General features: G+C 39.0%; 1 protein-coding gene across 2 annotated transcripts in view; it reads left to right on the top strand.

Annotated features, from left to right (window-relative positions):
• The first annotated feature begins 367 nt into the window (after positions 1–367).
• LOC121386828 (cell adhesion molecule 2-like) overlaps positions 368–16,587 on the top strand; it is a 19,073-nt gene continuing 2,853 nt past the window's right edge. The window contains exons 1-9 of one of the 2 annotated variants that reach the window (XM_041517842.1): positions 368–432; positions 2,039–2,362; positions 5,300–5,622; positions 7,995–8,318; positions 10,458–10,754; positions 11,518–11,814; positions 12,251–12,574; positions 14,050–14,169; positions 14,759–14,821. In XM_041517842.1, the coding sequence (XP_041373776.1) occupies positions 8,138–8,318; positions 10,458–10,754; positions 11,518–11,814; positions 12,251–12,574; positions 14,050–14,169; positions 14,759–14,821 (1,282 nt within the window). In that variant the 5' untranslated portion in view covers positions 368–432; positions 2,039–2,362; positions 5,300–5,622; positions 7,995–8,137. The remainder of the gene's footprint in view (positions 433–2,038; positions 2,363–5,299; positions 5,623–7,994; positions 8,319–10,457; positions 10,755–11,517; positions 11,815–12,250; positions 12,575–14,049; positions 14,170–14,758; positions 14,822–16,587) is intronic. The other variant, XM_041517843.1, reaches the window with a different exon arrangement.

The raw sequence follows: 16,587 nt of genomic DNA, 5'->3' as shown, positions 1-16,587 counted from the left end.
AATATTTACTGACTTTGAGATTGGGTGGTATCTAATATGTTTCAGTTGTGTATATTAGGACCTGGCTAATCATGAAATTCTACTATCTGTTTTTGCTTCCAGATGGCCCCGATAGTGCTGCCATTACCGGAAACCAGCTCCAGTTCCCAGCAGATGGCGCTAACACTCTACGATTGAACTGCACGACGAACGTCACCAACAGCCATGTGATTTTTACCTGGATCTCCATAAACTCGACAAGTAAAGCGCGTACACTAACAACTACCGGAGCTATCGTCTCTCACTCAACCTCTGCCGGGTTTACGTATTCCCAGGAACTGAGGATCACTCCGCGGTGGTACCAAGACGCAGATAACATCATCTGTAGTGTAAGAAATAAAAACGTCTCAAGTTTCATCCCAGTGACAACCAGCGTGAATCTGGATTTACTCTGTAAATATGATATGAATTATAATTTAATATGTATGTACTAGAACTATCAATCACTTGATATGATAACTGGTTACTTCTCGCTCTAACCAGTGAACCATGGCTTGTGTATCAAATACCGTGGTATGTACTATCCTATCTGGGGATGCGCATATAAAAGATCCATTGCGACTAATTGGAAAATATAGCGAGTGTCCTCTTTAAGGCTATATGTCAAGTTGTCAAATGTTTAACACACAATAGGCGATGGTTAATAAATCAATGTGCTGTAGTAATGTCGTTAAACAGACACACTGGGGTTTTTTTATATATGATAACTGTTTTATAAATGATTAATGTGTGTATACCATCACTTCTGTCAACATTTCCACCGAGACTTCTGTCTGGCACTCAAATACGGCTTATGGTTAAAGATTCGTTATATAAGTCCTGGAAATGGCAGTCCTCCGAAGAACGTACATCTATATTCTGAATTAAGATATTTTTACTTGTATATGTACTGTGAAATCCTTTATATTCGTGGGCTTCAATTTTCGTTATTTTTGGTGAAATACACGTTTGGTTTGGTACTTAAATTCGTGGGTCAACAAGATAGTATCAGTAATTCCTAATTATCCGTATACATGTATTATATTTTCTTTGTGTTCTAAAAGTCGTTGACGGCACAAGTCCACGAGTTACACAAACATTAGACCACCGGGAATAAAAGTGATTTTTCAGAAGTCCTCGATTTTTTTTAACTTCCATTTAACGTCGTAGTTAATGGAAATCAGCCCAGTTTAATTGCTGATGGTGTCAACACCCAAACGTTGATCTGCAAAACCAGTATTACAAAGAAGGCCTGCTGACCATTGTAATATAATTTTACATTGATTTAATTACTAGGACTGTACTCCCCTTTCATTCATGCCTTGGTTATTTATTATTATCTATTGAGTTAGTAAAATAATCGACAATCTAATTAAAATTAGCTCCACTATTACATGTGGATCTAACACCAGCCAGTTGGAGCTCATGTCCACCAATCAAAACTTTACTTGCAGAATCCTGCCAGTAATTTAAAACTAACAACACTGCGTAGTCCCCAATGTCCAGGTAACATTTCGTCTGTAAATAATAATTTAAATATTGACCAATCACACTTCGCCTTTTATAACGTTATTTGGGAGCATACAAATTCTAAAAATATCGGGCGAGTCTATTTTAGTGGCCGCAGTACAGCGAACCATACCAATACGTACGGGGTGGGTTATCAGTCTTCAATTTTACATTAAAAATTATTTATTTATTTATTTATAAAAAAAACTAAATCAGTCTTCAGTTTTACATTACAAATTATTTATTTTATAAAATAAAACATGTTTTAAGGCATTCGTAATTCACACGAAACATGTCGTATACCCTCAGGATAATTCGGAATGTTTTCAAATTATTTTTAAATCAATGGCAGGATTCTGCAAGTAAGGTTTTGATTGGTGGACATGAGCTCCAACTGGCTGGTGTGAGATCCACATGTAATAGTGGAGCTAATTTTAATTAGATTGAATAATCGATGCATTAGTGTAATTTTACATTGATTTGATTACTGAATGCGTGTATCTGTTTACAGATGGTCCTGAAAAGGTTACCATCAGTGGAAGTCAGCCCCATTTTATTGCTGATGGTGTCAACACCCTGACGTTGATCTGCAAAACCAGTATAACAAAAGGCCTGGTGGCCTTCGAGTGGATCAATGCTACAAGTACAGAACAGATAATTACTAATGTTGGGAGTATCGAGACTCAGAATGTTGGTCGAGGATTTACATTCTCCCAGAGTATGCAGATTACACCTGCGTGGTACATGGATGAAGATGTGATCAAATGTGAAGTTACAAACACAAATATATCTGGTTCAAATCCTGTGACAAACAGCGTCACATTGGATTTAATTTGTGAGTATATACCACTACGATTAGTATTAACGTTTGTAATATAATTGACCAAATACTGAAGGGGATCGGGGTGGGTAAAGGTGAAACAAATAGCATGGTACTAGATTTAATTTGGGAGTATATAACAAAACAATTAGTAATAACAACCAATATAATGGATCATATGCTGAAGTGTGGAAATGGTCAGTGTTTGTGAAGTGAGGAAGTGGTAGGTGGAGATGTGACAAATCGAACGACACTATATTTAATCTGGGAATATACAACACTAAACTAAGTACTAACAACTAATAGAGGTGATCAAATGTTGAAGGGAGAAGGGTTGGATGGAGGTGTAACAAAAAGAACAACACTAGATTTATTCTGGGAGTATACAACACTAAACTTAGAACGATTGTAATAGAATTGATCAATAGGTTAAATGTTGAAGGAGTAGGGGTGGGTGGAGGTGTGGCAAACAACATCACACTGTTTTAATTCGTGAGTATATAACACTACAAGTAGTCTTTAGGACAGTAATACATGTGTAAGTATATACCAATACACTTAGTATTAACGGCTGTAATATAATAGACCGACTACGGAAGTTTGCGGGGGGGGGGGGGGGGGGGGGAGGCTGAAGTGTTGCACATATAATATTGGTGTGTAACTATTATTTTATATCTGGTGGTTCTGTAACGTTAATCTGTCTATGCATACATGGTTTAATAACGACACTAGTTTGTAGGTGGTCACCAGTGTGCCTATAACAATTCGCCTTGTGGTCTATGTAAAAAAATGGCTTAATTTGTTTTTTTTTAAATACCGACAAAAACACAATATGTTGTAGCAATGCCTCCTGACGTACCACATGATCCATTCAGGGACAGCCTTCATTCTGTCGTGGTAGGATTATGTTTATCATGTTATTCCATTTTCTAAAACAATCTGTTATACGGGATGTAGCCAAGTACTAATGTGGTGATCGGGTGTGGCCAAGTACTAATGTGGTGATCGGGTGTGGCCAAGTACTAATGTGGTGATCGGGTGTGGCCAAGTACTAATGTGGTGATCGGGTGTGGCCAAGTACTAATGTGGTGGCCAGGTGTGGCCAAGTAATAATGTGGTGATCGGGTATGGCCAAGTACTAATGTGGTGGTCGGGTGTGGCCAAGTACCCATGTGGTGGCCGGGTGTGGCCAAGTACTAATGTGGTGGTCGGGTATGGCCAAGTAATAATGTGGTGATCGGGTGTGGCCAAGTACTAATGTGGTGATCGGGTGTGGCCAAGTACTAATGTGGTGGCCGGGTGTGACCAAGTACTAATGTGGTGGCCGGGTGTGGCCAAGTACTAATGTGGTGGCCGGGTGTGACCAAGTACTAATGTGGTGGCCGGGTGCGGCCAAGTATTATTGTGATGTCCAGGTGTGGTCAACTATTAATGTGGTGGCCGGGTGTGACAAAGTACTAATGTGGTCGCCGGGTGAGACAAAGTACTAATGTGGTGGCGAGTGTGACCAGGTACTAATGTGGTGGCCAAATACTAATGTGGTGGTCGAGTGTGGCGAAGTATTAATTTTGTGGTCGGGTGTGACCAAGAGCTAATGTGTTGGCCGAGTGTGGCCAACTACTAATGTGGTGGTCGGGTGTGACCAAGTATTAATGTGGTGGCCAGGTGTGACCAAGTACTAATGTGGTGGCCAGGTGTGACCAAGTACTAATGTGGTGGCCAGGTGTGAGCAAGTACTAATGTGGTGGCCAGGTGTGACCAATTATAAATGTGGTGGCCGGGTGTGGCCAAGTACTAATGTGGTGGCCGTTTGTGGCCAAATACTAATGTGGTGGTTGGGTCTGACCAATTACAAATGTGGTGGTCGGGTGTGGTCAAGTATTAATGTGGTGGCCGGGTGTGGCCAAGTACTAATGTGGTGGCCGGGTGTGATCAAGTATTAATGTGGTGGCCGGGTGTGGCCAAGTAATAATGTGGTGGCCGGGTGTGATCAAGTATTAATGTGGTGGCCGGGTGTGGCCAAGTATTAATGTGATGGCCGGGTGTCGTCAAGTACTAATGTGATGGCCGGGTGTGGCCAAGTACTAATGTGGTGGCCGGGTGTGGCCCAGTATTAATGTGGTGGCCGGGTGTGGCCAAATACTAATGTCATGGCCGGTTGTGGCCTAGTACTAATGTGGTGGTCGGGTGTGGCCAAGTACTAATGTGGTGGCCGGGTGTGGCCAAGTACTATTGTTGTGGCCGGGTGTGGCCAAGTACTATTGTGGTGGCCGGGTGTGCTCAAGTATTAATGTGGTGGCCGGGTGTGGCCAAGTACTATTGTGGTGGCCGGGTGTCGCCAAGTACTAATTTGGTGGCCGGGTGTGATCAAGTATTAATGTGGTGGCCGGGTGTGGCCAAGTACTATTGTGGTGGCCGGGTGTCGCCAAGTAATAATGTTGTGGCCGGGTGTGATCAAGTATTAATGTGGTGGCCGGGTGTGGCCAAGTACTATTGTGGTGGCCGGGTGTCGCCAAGTACTAATGTGGTGGCCGGGTATGATCAAGTATTAATGTGGTGGCCGGGTGTCGCCAAGTACTAATGTGGTGGCAGGGTGTGATCAAGTATTAATGTGGTGGCCGGGTGTGGCCAAGTACTATTGTGGTGGCCGGGTGTGGCCAAGTATTAATGTGGTGGCCGGGTGTCGCCAAGTACTAATGTGGTGGCAGGGTGTGATCAAGTATTAATGTGGTGGCCTGGTGTGCGATGAATCTAGGATATGTCCCTGTCGATGGTTCAACTGGACCCTTTGTTATTCCAGCCAGAATCAAAATGTGTATTCCATCCAGAAGCGACAGCGGGTTTCGTCTCTCATTATTTGACTGGTCCTTGTCTGATGTCATATTACAGTAATTAAAATGTTAATGTGCTGAAGGATTCGTTAAATAAAATATTTGTTACTTCATATTCCAGATGGCCCCGATTTTATTCAAATTGCTGGAAATATGATGAACTTCATTGCTGATGGTTTCAACACCCTGACGTTGATCTGCAAAACCAGTATTACAAAAGGTCAGTTGGCCTTCAAGTGGATAAATGCTACCAGTACAGAACAGATAACTACTAATGTTGGGAGTATCGAGACTCAGAATGTTGGTCGAGGATCTACGTTCTCCCAGAGTCTGCAGATAACACCTATGTGGTTTCAGGATGGAGATGTGATCAAATGTGAAACAACAAACACAGAATACCTAATTCAAATCCAGTCATAACCAGCACTAACCTGGACTTGATATGTGAGTATAGATGTTACTTTGATTAATCTTTGAGTATGCTCAGTTATACATATGAGAGACGATTACTTTATATACATTTAGAGAGACGTTACTTTGATCAATCTCAGTATATACATATAGAGAGATGTTACTTTGATTAATCTCATTATAATGAAGCTATATCACAGACAACTCATTTCATATTATTATGTCAACTCTGATGTTCCTCATTTGAATTGCATTTCGTTTCTTTATGGTCTGCGATATCTTTTTTATTTGTTTACCTCTTTTTGCTATCCATTTACACATCTCAACCTGTCTCTCCATTCATGGCAGGTTTGTGGGGCCTTCAATTCCAGGTAATTTCTTTCTACTCCGACATCTCCTCATATCTATTTAATAGTTTTGCTCTTCACTTCCATACCCCAATCATTACAGATACTTGTTTCTGCGGGTCCTCAAAGTATCACATTCTTAGAACCATGAATTTGCAATGGACTAAGTCTGACCAAGTAGAATAATGTTCGTTGTTTACTTCTGGCATTGCTAGGAGTAACTTGGAACCGCCTTTTACAAGCGACCGTTCGTTAATGAGATGATCAGGGTGTCCGGTGGAGCTGATCTCAGGGAAATTTCGTTCAAGATACACGTGGTCGAAACAGACTGATTTCATAGAATAAACAAGAATTATGTTTATCATTGGGAATAACAGGCAGAGATTGGCAGATGAGAAATAGTCATGAACATATGCGGCAGCCACAACTACATTTGACCACTGCCTTCAACTTTATGATCTAGCTTCCAAACCAATGAACCAGTAGCTAGCTGGTAAGGTAGTAACGCTGCAAACTAAAGTAAGTCATGCATTAAAATGACAAACCCTAGTTTTTAAACACTACAACATATTTTCCACAATGAAATCCGTTTTTGATGAATTACTTCCATTTTATTATTTAGAATATCCAGGATTTAGCAAAACCACAAAATGCATTTTCGTATTCTAAAAACTCATGTTCGTCTGAGAAGTAGTGGTTATAAGGACAAGATATGGTTATGTTTAGATTGTATTTCCCTTTTTAAACATCACAGACTTTAGCTTCTCTCCGTTATAACCGTATCCAAATATGGGTTGCAGGTTTATAGATTAACTACTCGTAGTGTCCATTTCCACGTGCTAACACTAGTGTCATTTAATTACTAGGACTGAATTTCTCTCTCATGCATGCATTGGTTCTGTAGCGTTCCTGGTTTTCTGTCGATCTATCATTTCATATTTCCTTGGTTATTATTTGTATTTGGTTCTTCTTCTTATTCTTCTTCTTATTAATTATATTAATCTCTAATATTAACCTTACTAATAAGGGAATGTCAGGAAAGTTACGTTGTGCATGTTATAAAGTATGGTATGAGACCAGTCTAATTTATATTGTGGTGGAAAATTACTCGGGGGTTGTCGGTAGGTTACGGGCTTCGTTATTATCTGGCCAATCGGGTTTACGGGTTATGAAAGTCCGTGCAGATTGGACCGAGGCATTATCCTTTACTTGGTTTTTGGGTTTCAAACAAGTAAGTCGTGTTTTGTTTTGTAGGATGTTTTTTTTTTAATTGAATTTGTGCTTGCTTTCAAACATTAGAACGTATTTAAATATTATTATGGGTGGGGAAGAGATTAATTAACTAAATGGTTGTATTTCGCTAAAGGAAATTCCTTTCCCAACAATGACGCTAGCACATTTTGAGTGGGTTGGGAGTTTATTCGTCTAGGGCAGCGTGTCAAGGAATCTGCAAAACGGAGCTAACGAAAAGGGTGCCGTTAGACTATAATAGGAAGTAGGATTCGGGGTTTGACTTGTTGAAGAAACGCTTTCCGAATTAGCAAAACGGAGCTAACGAAAAGGGTGCCGTTAGAATATAATAGGGAGTTGTTTTTCCGTGTTTTGAGAAGAGCTAGCGGATATCTCAATCTCATTTATTATGGGTGAACGTTGTTGTGATGGGGAGGTGTTAATTAAAAGGGAACTTAGATTTATTTGTAAATAACTATTAAAATTTAAATGTCAACTGTCTTTGTATTGCGAAATGTTGAGAACTGTTTTCTGTGTTGACCCCCCTGAATAAATATATAATCTGTTCTATTGTTATGTAGTCTGTCTGATACTAGTATTTAGACGTGGTATGTCAAGGCCGCCTATTTAGTGTTTATTACATTGAAGTCTACAACTGAAAGGGGTAGCTGGACCCGCGTAAAATTTCAAGTGGCATGATTTCGTTTCCTACTCGAGTGCGAAATTCATTACAGTTCTTTATCATTATCTATTAAGTTAGTAAAATAATTGATGCATTAGTGTAATTTTACAGTGATTTGAATACTGAATGTGTGTCTCTGTTTCCAGATGGTCCCGAAGAGGTTACCATCAGTGGAAGTCAGCCCCGTTTTATTGCTGATGGTGTCAACACCCTGACGTTGATCTGCAAAACCAGTATTACAAAAGGTCAGGTGGCCTTCAAGTGGATCAATGCTACAAGTACAGAACAGATGACTACTAATGTTGGCAGTATCGAGACTGTGGATGTTGATCAAGGATTTGCGTTCTCTCAGAGTCTGCAGATTACTCCTGCGTGGTATCAGGATGGAGATGTGATCAAATGTGAAGTAACAAACACAGAGATACCTAATTCAAATCCAGTCATAACCAGCATTAACCTGGATCTATTGTGTACGTACATATGCAAATATAACATACATGCACACATAATGAAACGTTCCTTGGTAGTCATGACACAACACAACAAACCGTAGAAAACGAAACACAACAAATAAAACACAAAACAAAACATACAAAACAGCAAACAGAGCAAAACTGTACACAAGAAACACACACCATACAACGCAACATAACACAACACAACAATAAACAACACCACATCACGCTGCGTCACACCATATCAAACCAATTATACCTCATATCATCACAGAATAACATAACATGGTACAGCACGGAACGACACGACACGGTACAACAGGGCACAGAACAGCATAGCATAGTAAGCATGTCATAGCAGAGCACAGCACAAAAACCGCGCATAACATAGCAGAGCATATCACAGCAATACTCGTCATGACAGGTCATATGACAACACATCACAAAAAAATCGCATCACAACATACATTATATGTATCACGTCATATATATATATATATATATAATATATATATATATATATATATACTGAACAAAATAAGAAACTTCCGCTAACTTTGCTTGAACATAACTTGATGAAAACAAACCGGGGCAATAATTGTTATATATGCGTTTAAAGAGTGTTCCATGATGCACCGTTTGGTGCAAAACTCATGGTCAGGTTAACAGAAATTGGGAGAAATTTTGACCAAGTGTGGTAGGGGTTAAAAAAAAGCCCACACTTAATAACGGGTATGACCACCTCTTGAATTGACCACTGCAGTGCATCGCAGGCGCATATAATTGACTAAAGTGTTGATTTCTGCCTGTGGAATATTGTTCCATTCCTGAATGAGCGCTTGACGAAGTTCGTTGACGTTAGCGGGTGGGTTGGGACGACGCCTCAATCGTCTGTCCAGACTATCCCAGACATGCTCGATGGGGTTGAGATCAGGACTTTTAGCGGGCCAGTCATCGATGAAATCAATGTTATTTGTCCTAAGAAAATTTACAGTGTCTCTACCTGTATGAGAGGTGGCATTATCATGCTGAAAAATCGAGATGTTGGCGTTGTTATGGAACAGAGAAATGACGTGATGAGCGAGAATGTCATCGCGGTAACGTTGAGCATTTAAATTGCCATCAGTGACGACTAGTAGTGAACGATAACTATGGGCAATGGCTGCCCAGACCATGACACAACCCCCACCCCCGAAACGAACTCGTTCAAGAACACAGCAGTCAGCATAGCGTTCATTTCTCCTACGGTAGACGCGCACCCTGCCATCACCACCTTGTAAAGAAAATCTGGATTCATCCGAAAAAAGAACGGTATTCCAGCGTCGCCGTATCCAACGAGTGTGTACACGTGCCCAATTAAGACGATTTAGACGATGACGTTGCGTTAAAACGCATCCGACATAAGGACGTCGTGCATGTAAACCGTTCTCTCGCAGACGATTACGAACAGTTTGCCCACTGATTCGGTTATTATGAAGCCCAGGTGTGTTAGCAGCAGTAGGAGTGGCAGTTTGGAATCGATTGCGCAAATGCGTGTTCATGATATAGCGGTCTTGACCACGCGTTGTAACACGCGGACGTCCACGACGTGGCAAGTCGTTGGTACTTCCTGTCGTTCGAAATCTTACGCAAAGATTTCGTATCGCTCGACTAGAACTCCCAACATGTCTTGCAACGTCTTCTGTCGACATGCCAGCATCAAGCATGCCAATCGCCCGTTCGCGTAAATTATTGGGTATTCTTGGCATACTAAAAATGCTACAATGTAAAAAACGTAAATGTTTTTAACAATTTTGAAGCGTTTTCGTTCACTCGACAACAATGTCAGTAAGACAAGTAAAACAAATTGACCGAATACTACACGGGACATGTCGAACCATGCATGCACGTGCAAATTGAATTTCACGTTGTCGACGATTAACAGTGCAAAAATAATCGATAAAATTCATGAATCTTGATAATACAGCTCAAGGCTAATACTACTTATATAATTTCATTACACAATGAATTCTTTAACACAACAAATACTATATGTACAAATCGGAAGTTTCTTTTTTTGTTCAGTATATATGTTTTATATCATTCCATTTACTTGTATTTGTTTATTGTTTTATCTGCTACTTCACGTTTGATCACCCGTGTTTTTTCTTACAGTTGCACCAATTTCGGTTCCAGAGATAAATGGCTACACGTCAGGAACTCCAGTTCGAGAGGGAGACTTTCTAAACATATCATGCCAGGTGACAGGAGGAAAACCATTGGTATCGAACATCAAACTCGTGTGTGACGGAGCAGACTCTACAAGCATTCAGATAAAAGAACAGGACACAGTCATCAGCTACACGTGGTTCAGAGTTCTCAGAATTCTTCACGATAAAGTATGCGGGTGTTCGGCTGTCCACGTCACGAACAAGTACAAACTGGCGTCCGTGGTGACTCTCTTTGTCAACTGTGAGTAGCCGTGCTAGCAGTCTCTCTCTCTCTCTCTCTCTCTCTCTCTCTCTCTCTCTCTCTCTCTCTCTCTCTCTCTCTCTCTCTGTGTGTGTCTGTATGTCTCTCTCTGTCTCTCTGTGTGTCTGTATCTGTCTCTCTCTCTCTCTCTCTCTCTCTCTCTCTCTCTCTCTCTCTCTCTCTCTCTCTCTCTCTCTCTCTCTCTCTCTCTCTCTCTCTCTCTCTGTATGTTTGTTTGTCTCTCTCATTTCTCTATCTGCTTATTTTTCTTTTTTTCACTGACTCTCTCCGTCTCTCTGTCTCTGTCTGCCTCTGTCTGTCTGTCTGTCTGTCTCTCTCTCTCTCTCTCTCTCTCTCTCTCTCTCTCTCTCTCTCTCTCTCTCTCTCTCTCTCTCTCTCTCTCTCTCTCTCTCTCTCTCTCTCTCTCTCTCTCTCTCTCTCTCTCTCTCTCTCTGTCATGTTCTGGTTCCTTTATAAAAGACAGCCTACCTGAATCTCTATTTATATGTATGTATGTATGTATATAATATATCCATTAGCTGAATCTCTGTCTACCTGTATATGTGTATTTATATAGTTCAACGTATTCCCCAGACACTTACCCGCAATTCACTATCCACTCAACACATCCATTCACAGCAACCGATCATCTTTCCAACTATATTTTGGTTAGTTTCTTCTGATCTAATTCATTATCATTATTATTTTAACTCACCCTTGTTCACCACTGAATACTAAACCACCATAACCGCTACCTGCGCAGATGCTCCCAGTGTGACTCTCCGCACGGAATTCAGACGTCAGACCAGATCTGTTCGGCTGATATGCGAGGCAAGAGGTCGTCCTGCAGTGTTCCACTTCTCGAGATTCACTCACAGCTGGAGAGGACGGAGAATCAGAGAGTTGACAGGGGAGCTGGAACCACCTCACAAGTACGTCCTGACCATCCAACCGTACCGCTACAGCGATTCAGGAAGTTACCAGTGCGCAGTGTCAAATGACATCATAGGCCTTAACACGGTCACACAGCAGTTAGGAAGTATATCGGTTAACATGGAAGGTAAGGTGTCTTTATACCTTAAGATTCTTTCTGCCTCTGATTATTTGTGTTGGTGTTATTATTATAGCATTATTATTGTTAGCAGTAGTAGTAGTAGTAGTAGCAGCAGCAGTAGTAGTAGTGGCAGCAGCAGCAGTAGTAGTAGTAGTAGTAGTAGTAGTAGTAGTAGTAGTAGTAGTAGTAGTAGCATGCAACGAAATAATTGCAAATAATAACGGCTTTATATGTTAATATATTTCTTCTTATTATATCCCAAATAATAATAATAATAATAATAATAATAATACTTATTATTATAAGCAGGCAAAGGAATAATATCAAATAATATTAATAATAATAATGACTGTACATCTACAAACTAATATACTTAATGTTTTCAATGATTCCATGATTTATTAAAATCTAGATCTCAGTGTATTCAAAATTGTATTTCCAGTGCAACCAGCACTAGTGGATGCAACAAAACAAAACGAAATGATACAAGCTAATATTGGCGACAGAGTTATTTTAAATAAGACGATATTCTCCTGGGCTGACATTACTTATTACCGGTGGATAAACCAAGGTCGAAAGATTATGAAAAGTCGCATCAGCACAACAGACGTCATATTAAACATTTACACAACCAAGGTCATGGACGTTGCCTACATAGTTTCACTGGTGATTGAACGGATTGGAGAGATTCACACTGGACTGTATGTCCTTAGAGTGTGTAACAAATTTGGATGTGCTCAGTTTTACACCCACTTAGAGGCTGCAGGTTAGTTTGAGTTGGATTACTTGGAGCAGAATGAGAAATTTAAAATTTAAGAGAGAAAACGCACGACTTTTATTAATTATTGATTTTCCCAAAAGAGTTAGAAAAAACAACAACAAAACATTTGAAGGTATCAGATCTGATTCATACTTCGAACTATGAATAGAGATTCAAAGCGACACTGGTCTCGAAGCTATGACACAATGGATAACTTCAATGTTCCTGAAGTCGGTGTCCCTTCTATGTCGAGCAATATATCTTCTGCTTCATCTTTCGGTGTCGACATATCACAACTTCTGTGATACATACTTCATACTGGTTCAAATTGATCCATCAGGGTTATTCTGTCTAGTGACTCTTGAGGCATTCAACAACATTAATGGTAAACATTTGGAGGTTATATCAACTAAATATGACGCATCGCTGACAAAAATGACGATCGATGCTGTTCCTTATGTTTAACTTCTACATACTTTGACGGACTTGACAGCTATGCTGGCTGTACTTCTGACGAGTGACACTAGTGTGGCAGGCTATGCTCACTTTTCGTGTTTTGACAGTGATCATTGAGTGCTTTATCTCACAGCTATATGTATTACAATGAGCACTGTTCTGTGCTAGCTGTCATTTAGTAAACACATCTGGGAGTGGCAGTTCTCTTTGCACCGTACAGGAAGGATGCATTGTCCAGCAAGGGGTCCGCTCGGAAGTGGTGGTCCTCCTATAGATGAGGCACGAGATAGAGATTCATAGAATCAACCACTCCCTTGCCAAATTCCCATGTGACACCGCATTTTACAGTGGTACTGTCTTGAGGCGTGGATGACTGTTTTGTCGTTCAGCTTATTAAGATTTTAATATAATATAATATAATATCATATATAAATATAATGTAATGTAATGTAATGTAATGTAATGTAATGTAATGTAATGTAATATAATTTATAACGTTTTGTTGTTCAGATTATGCATCTTTTTCTACGATTGTAATTTAATTTAATTTAATTTAATTTTTAAATTTAATTTTTAAATTAAATTAAATTTAAACTGAAATCTGACCAAATCAAATGAATCCAGTTCATATTAAATCACATAACATGCAATGAAGCATACTCATAGATTATTCACTCTTGGATTTACTGTATATCTATTTAACACATTTTATTATTTGTTATATTTATATATAAAATACAGATCTAAGTTTCACTAGGTGATCTTACTTTACATAAAACATACGTACATACAGTAAAACTTCGATAACACGATCTTGAAAGGGACGAGGGAAAAGTTCGAGTTTCAGGGAGTTCAAGTTTTCGAAATTAATATATAAGAGTTCAAATTTAAAACTGCATTGCAGCTGGATGATTTTGCTTAATATCGTAAGAAACATCAACTTCACTGTCTACATTTAAACTTTAAAAACTATGCATCCCCAGATGAAAGGAGAATTTATATATATATTTGTTTTCGTTAAACAGGCGATCTCCTGCCAGCTGTTAATGAACATCTAATTCCAATCGTAGCTGGTGTGGCTGGTGCACTAATTTTATTGATGGTGGTCGTCGTTGCTTTCGTCGTATACAATTTGAGAAAGACAAGTAAGCAAAACTGTAACTGAACGAATGAAAAACTATGTTATGTTCTCTATTGTTCTTCTTTGTCCTTTTACGTTGATGGAGAAACTAGAACACAAGACACACCAAAAGCAAAAGCAAAAACAAATATTGAACAAATTTACATACTAGAATAATCAAATTAATGGTATTGAGAAATATATAGTGTGTAGTGCACCTTTTGTTCGCAGTGCACCTTTTTTTCGCAAATAATATGTCTGTAATTATTTGACGTATATTATGACGCATTATAACGTATATTCCTCTGTTTACTTTCTATTTATACCAAGGCTTCTTGGTGCTGAGCATTAGCAAATGACAATTTCAATATTCTTGAGGGAATTATGTAAAGATCCTATGTGAAAGTATGTTGTCTTGGGAGAACAAGTCTAATTTTTGCTACTAACAAATAGTCAGATGATCAGAATCTTATTGAATAGACAGACACTAAAATAATAAAAATGAATCTGACTTAATATACAATTGTATTCGTTGCAAAATTGTATTATTCGGAAACTCCTTACAATGGAATTAAATTAAATAATATCCCTTTAATTGTATCTATTTAAATCAGGAATCGCCAAGGAAGAAGATACTTATATGCATCTTAACAATACCGAGAGACCAGCAAATTCAGGTACGTTAAACTAACAAACAACAGCAAGAAGAAACATGTTTTCCTTTAGAAATTAAACGTAACAATCTACCAATCAATCCGTCAATCCGTTTGAATCGTGGTTACATCCACTGAAGGTTCAAGCACGGCTGTCTTGGGCACATTCTTCGAGATCCTCCGGTGGATGTGTCCAAGACAGGAATGTGATGTTTGAGGATCGTGTAAATATGAAGCACATAACTGTTTTACAAATTATATGGACGGCGTAGCGCGTTAACGCGAAGACGTTCATCCAAAACTGTGTAAAGCAGTTCTCTGGTTCATACATTCAAAGTGTTTTATTATTACATCAATAAAATAAAATGTTATAAACTAATGCACTCTTTTATGAGATACTTAATACACAGTAGTCGAATGAAGTGATTCTAAAACATTTACGAGAAATAATTCTTTAAAACCCAACATGTTGTTTTGGGGTATTTTTTTCAATAAAGTTGAACATTTTCTGTTTCAAGATTTACAGTTAATTTATTAATTTTAAACAACAAAGAAACTGCATAAACGAGCATTGCAGAAAGTAGTGCACAAATTATGTTTGTTATACATGCTTGGATTTGTCAAAATAATATCATGTGATGAAATAAAGCGACGTTCATAGCTGCATGAATCTCAGATTTGTACTACTTTCGGCACTACTTAGAAAACAAGAGAGAGCGTTTCATCTGTTTTCCATATTTCAAATGAATAAAATGACGGTTTACGTAAGTTGTTATGTTGAACCGAACGCCGAACGACACAAATCGGTATTCCTGTTATTCCGTGTATACATTTCTGAATAAATAGTTCAATTGCGATTTCATAGGAAATTATGTTAATGACATTATTATTCATTTGAAATTATAGAAATTGAGCATGATACTTTTTGACATTAATGCAAGTATGCATAAATGTAGGGGAGAGGGGGGTAGAGGGAGCAACTGTCCCTAGTGCTGGAGCAAAACCTTAAATTCGGGCAAAAATCATACAGTTATTCGGGTAAAATGTGCTAATCTGATAACTTTTTACCATGTATGTCCATCATCTACCTTCAAACCTAGATGGATTCCATACGTAGTGGTTCGTTTGCAACCCTATATAGTTGTTTGGCAGTAATGCTATTGTGAATAAATGTTGTTATTTAGATTCGGGATTTTCGTTTAATTCGGGCAATAGACACCCCCCCCCCCCACCCCCCGCACACACACACACAGTAATTTATATGCATTCATTTACGTTACCCCGTCGATGGACCCACTGGTTTGTTTCTCATTCCAGCCAGTGCACCACGACTGATATACCAAAGGTCACGGCATATGCTATTCTGTCTGTCGGATGATGCATATAAACTATCCTTTGCTACTAATGGAAAAAAAACCCCAGGGGTTTTGAAATGGAACATGTTTCACTAGCCTGCCGGACCAGAACCAAATAAAATGTATTAGCCTGCCAGAATATTTACTAGTCCGCCAGCTTGTAGGACAATATACTATTGTTTAAATATAGTATAACATATATATATATATATATATATATATATATATATATATATATATATATATATATAATACTGGTGGTTATCATTAAAGGCTTGAAATGTGCTCAATACTTTAAGAGAGAGTAGAGCATGCAATAAATAATATATATATTGCACTTTTGTCCTACGCTATTACTCCGAGTTTCACGCCCTTCGACGATCTTCAGATCAGCTATCTGAAGATCGTCGAAGGGCGTGAAACTCGGATAATAGC

This window comes from Gigantopelta aegis, chromosome 12 (assembly GCF_016097555.1).
Source record: "Gigantopelta aegis isolate Gae_Host chromosome 12, Gae_host_genome, whole genome shotgun sequence".
NCBI classification, from domain to species: domain Eukaryota; kingdom Metazoa; phylum Mollusca; class Gastropoda; order Neomphalida; family Peltospiridae; genus Gigantopelta; species Gigantopelta aegis.
This window is presented reverse-complemented; position numbering and strand designations above follow the sequence as displayed.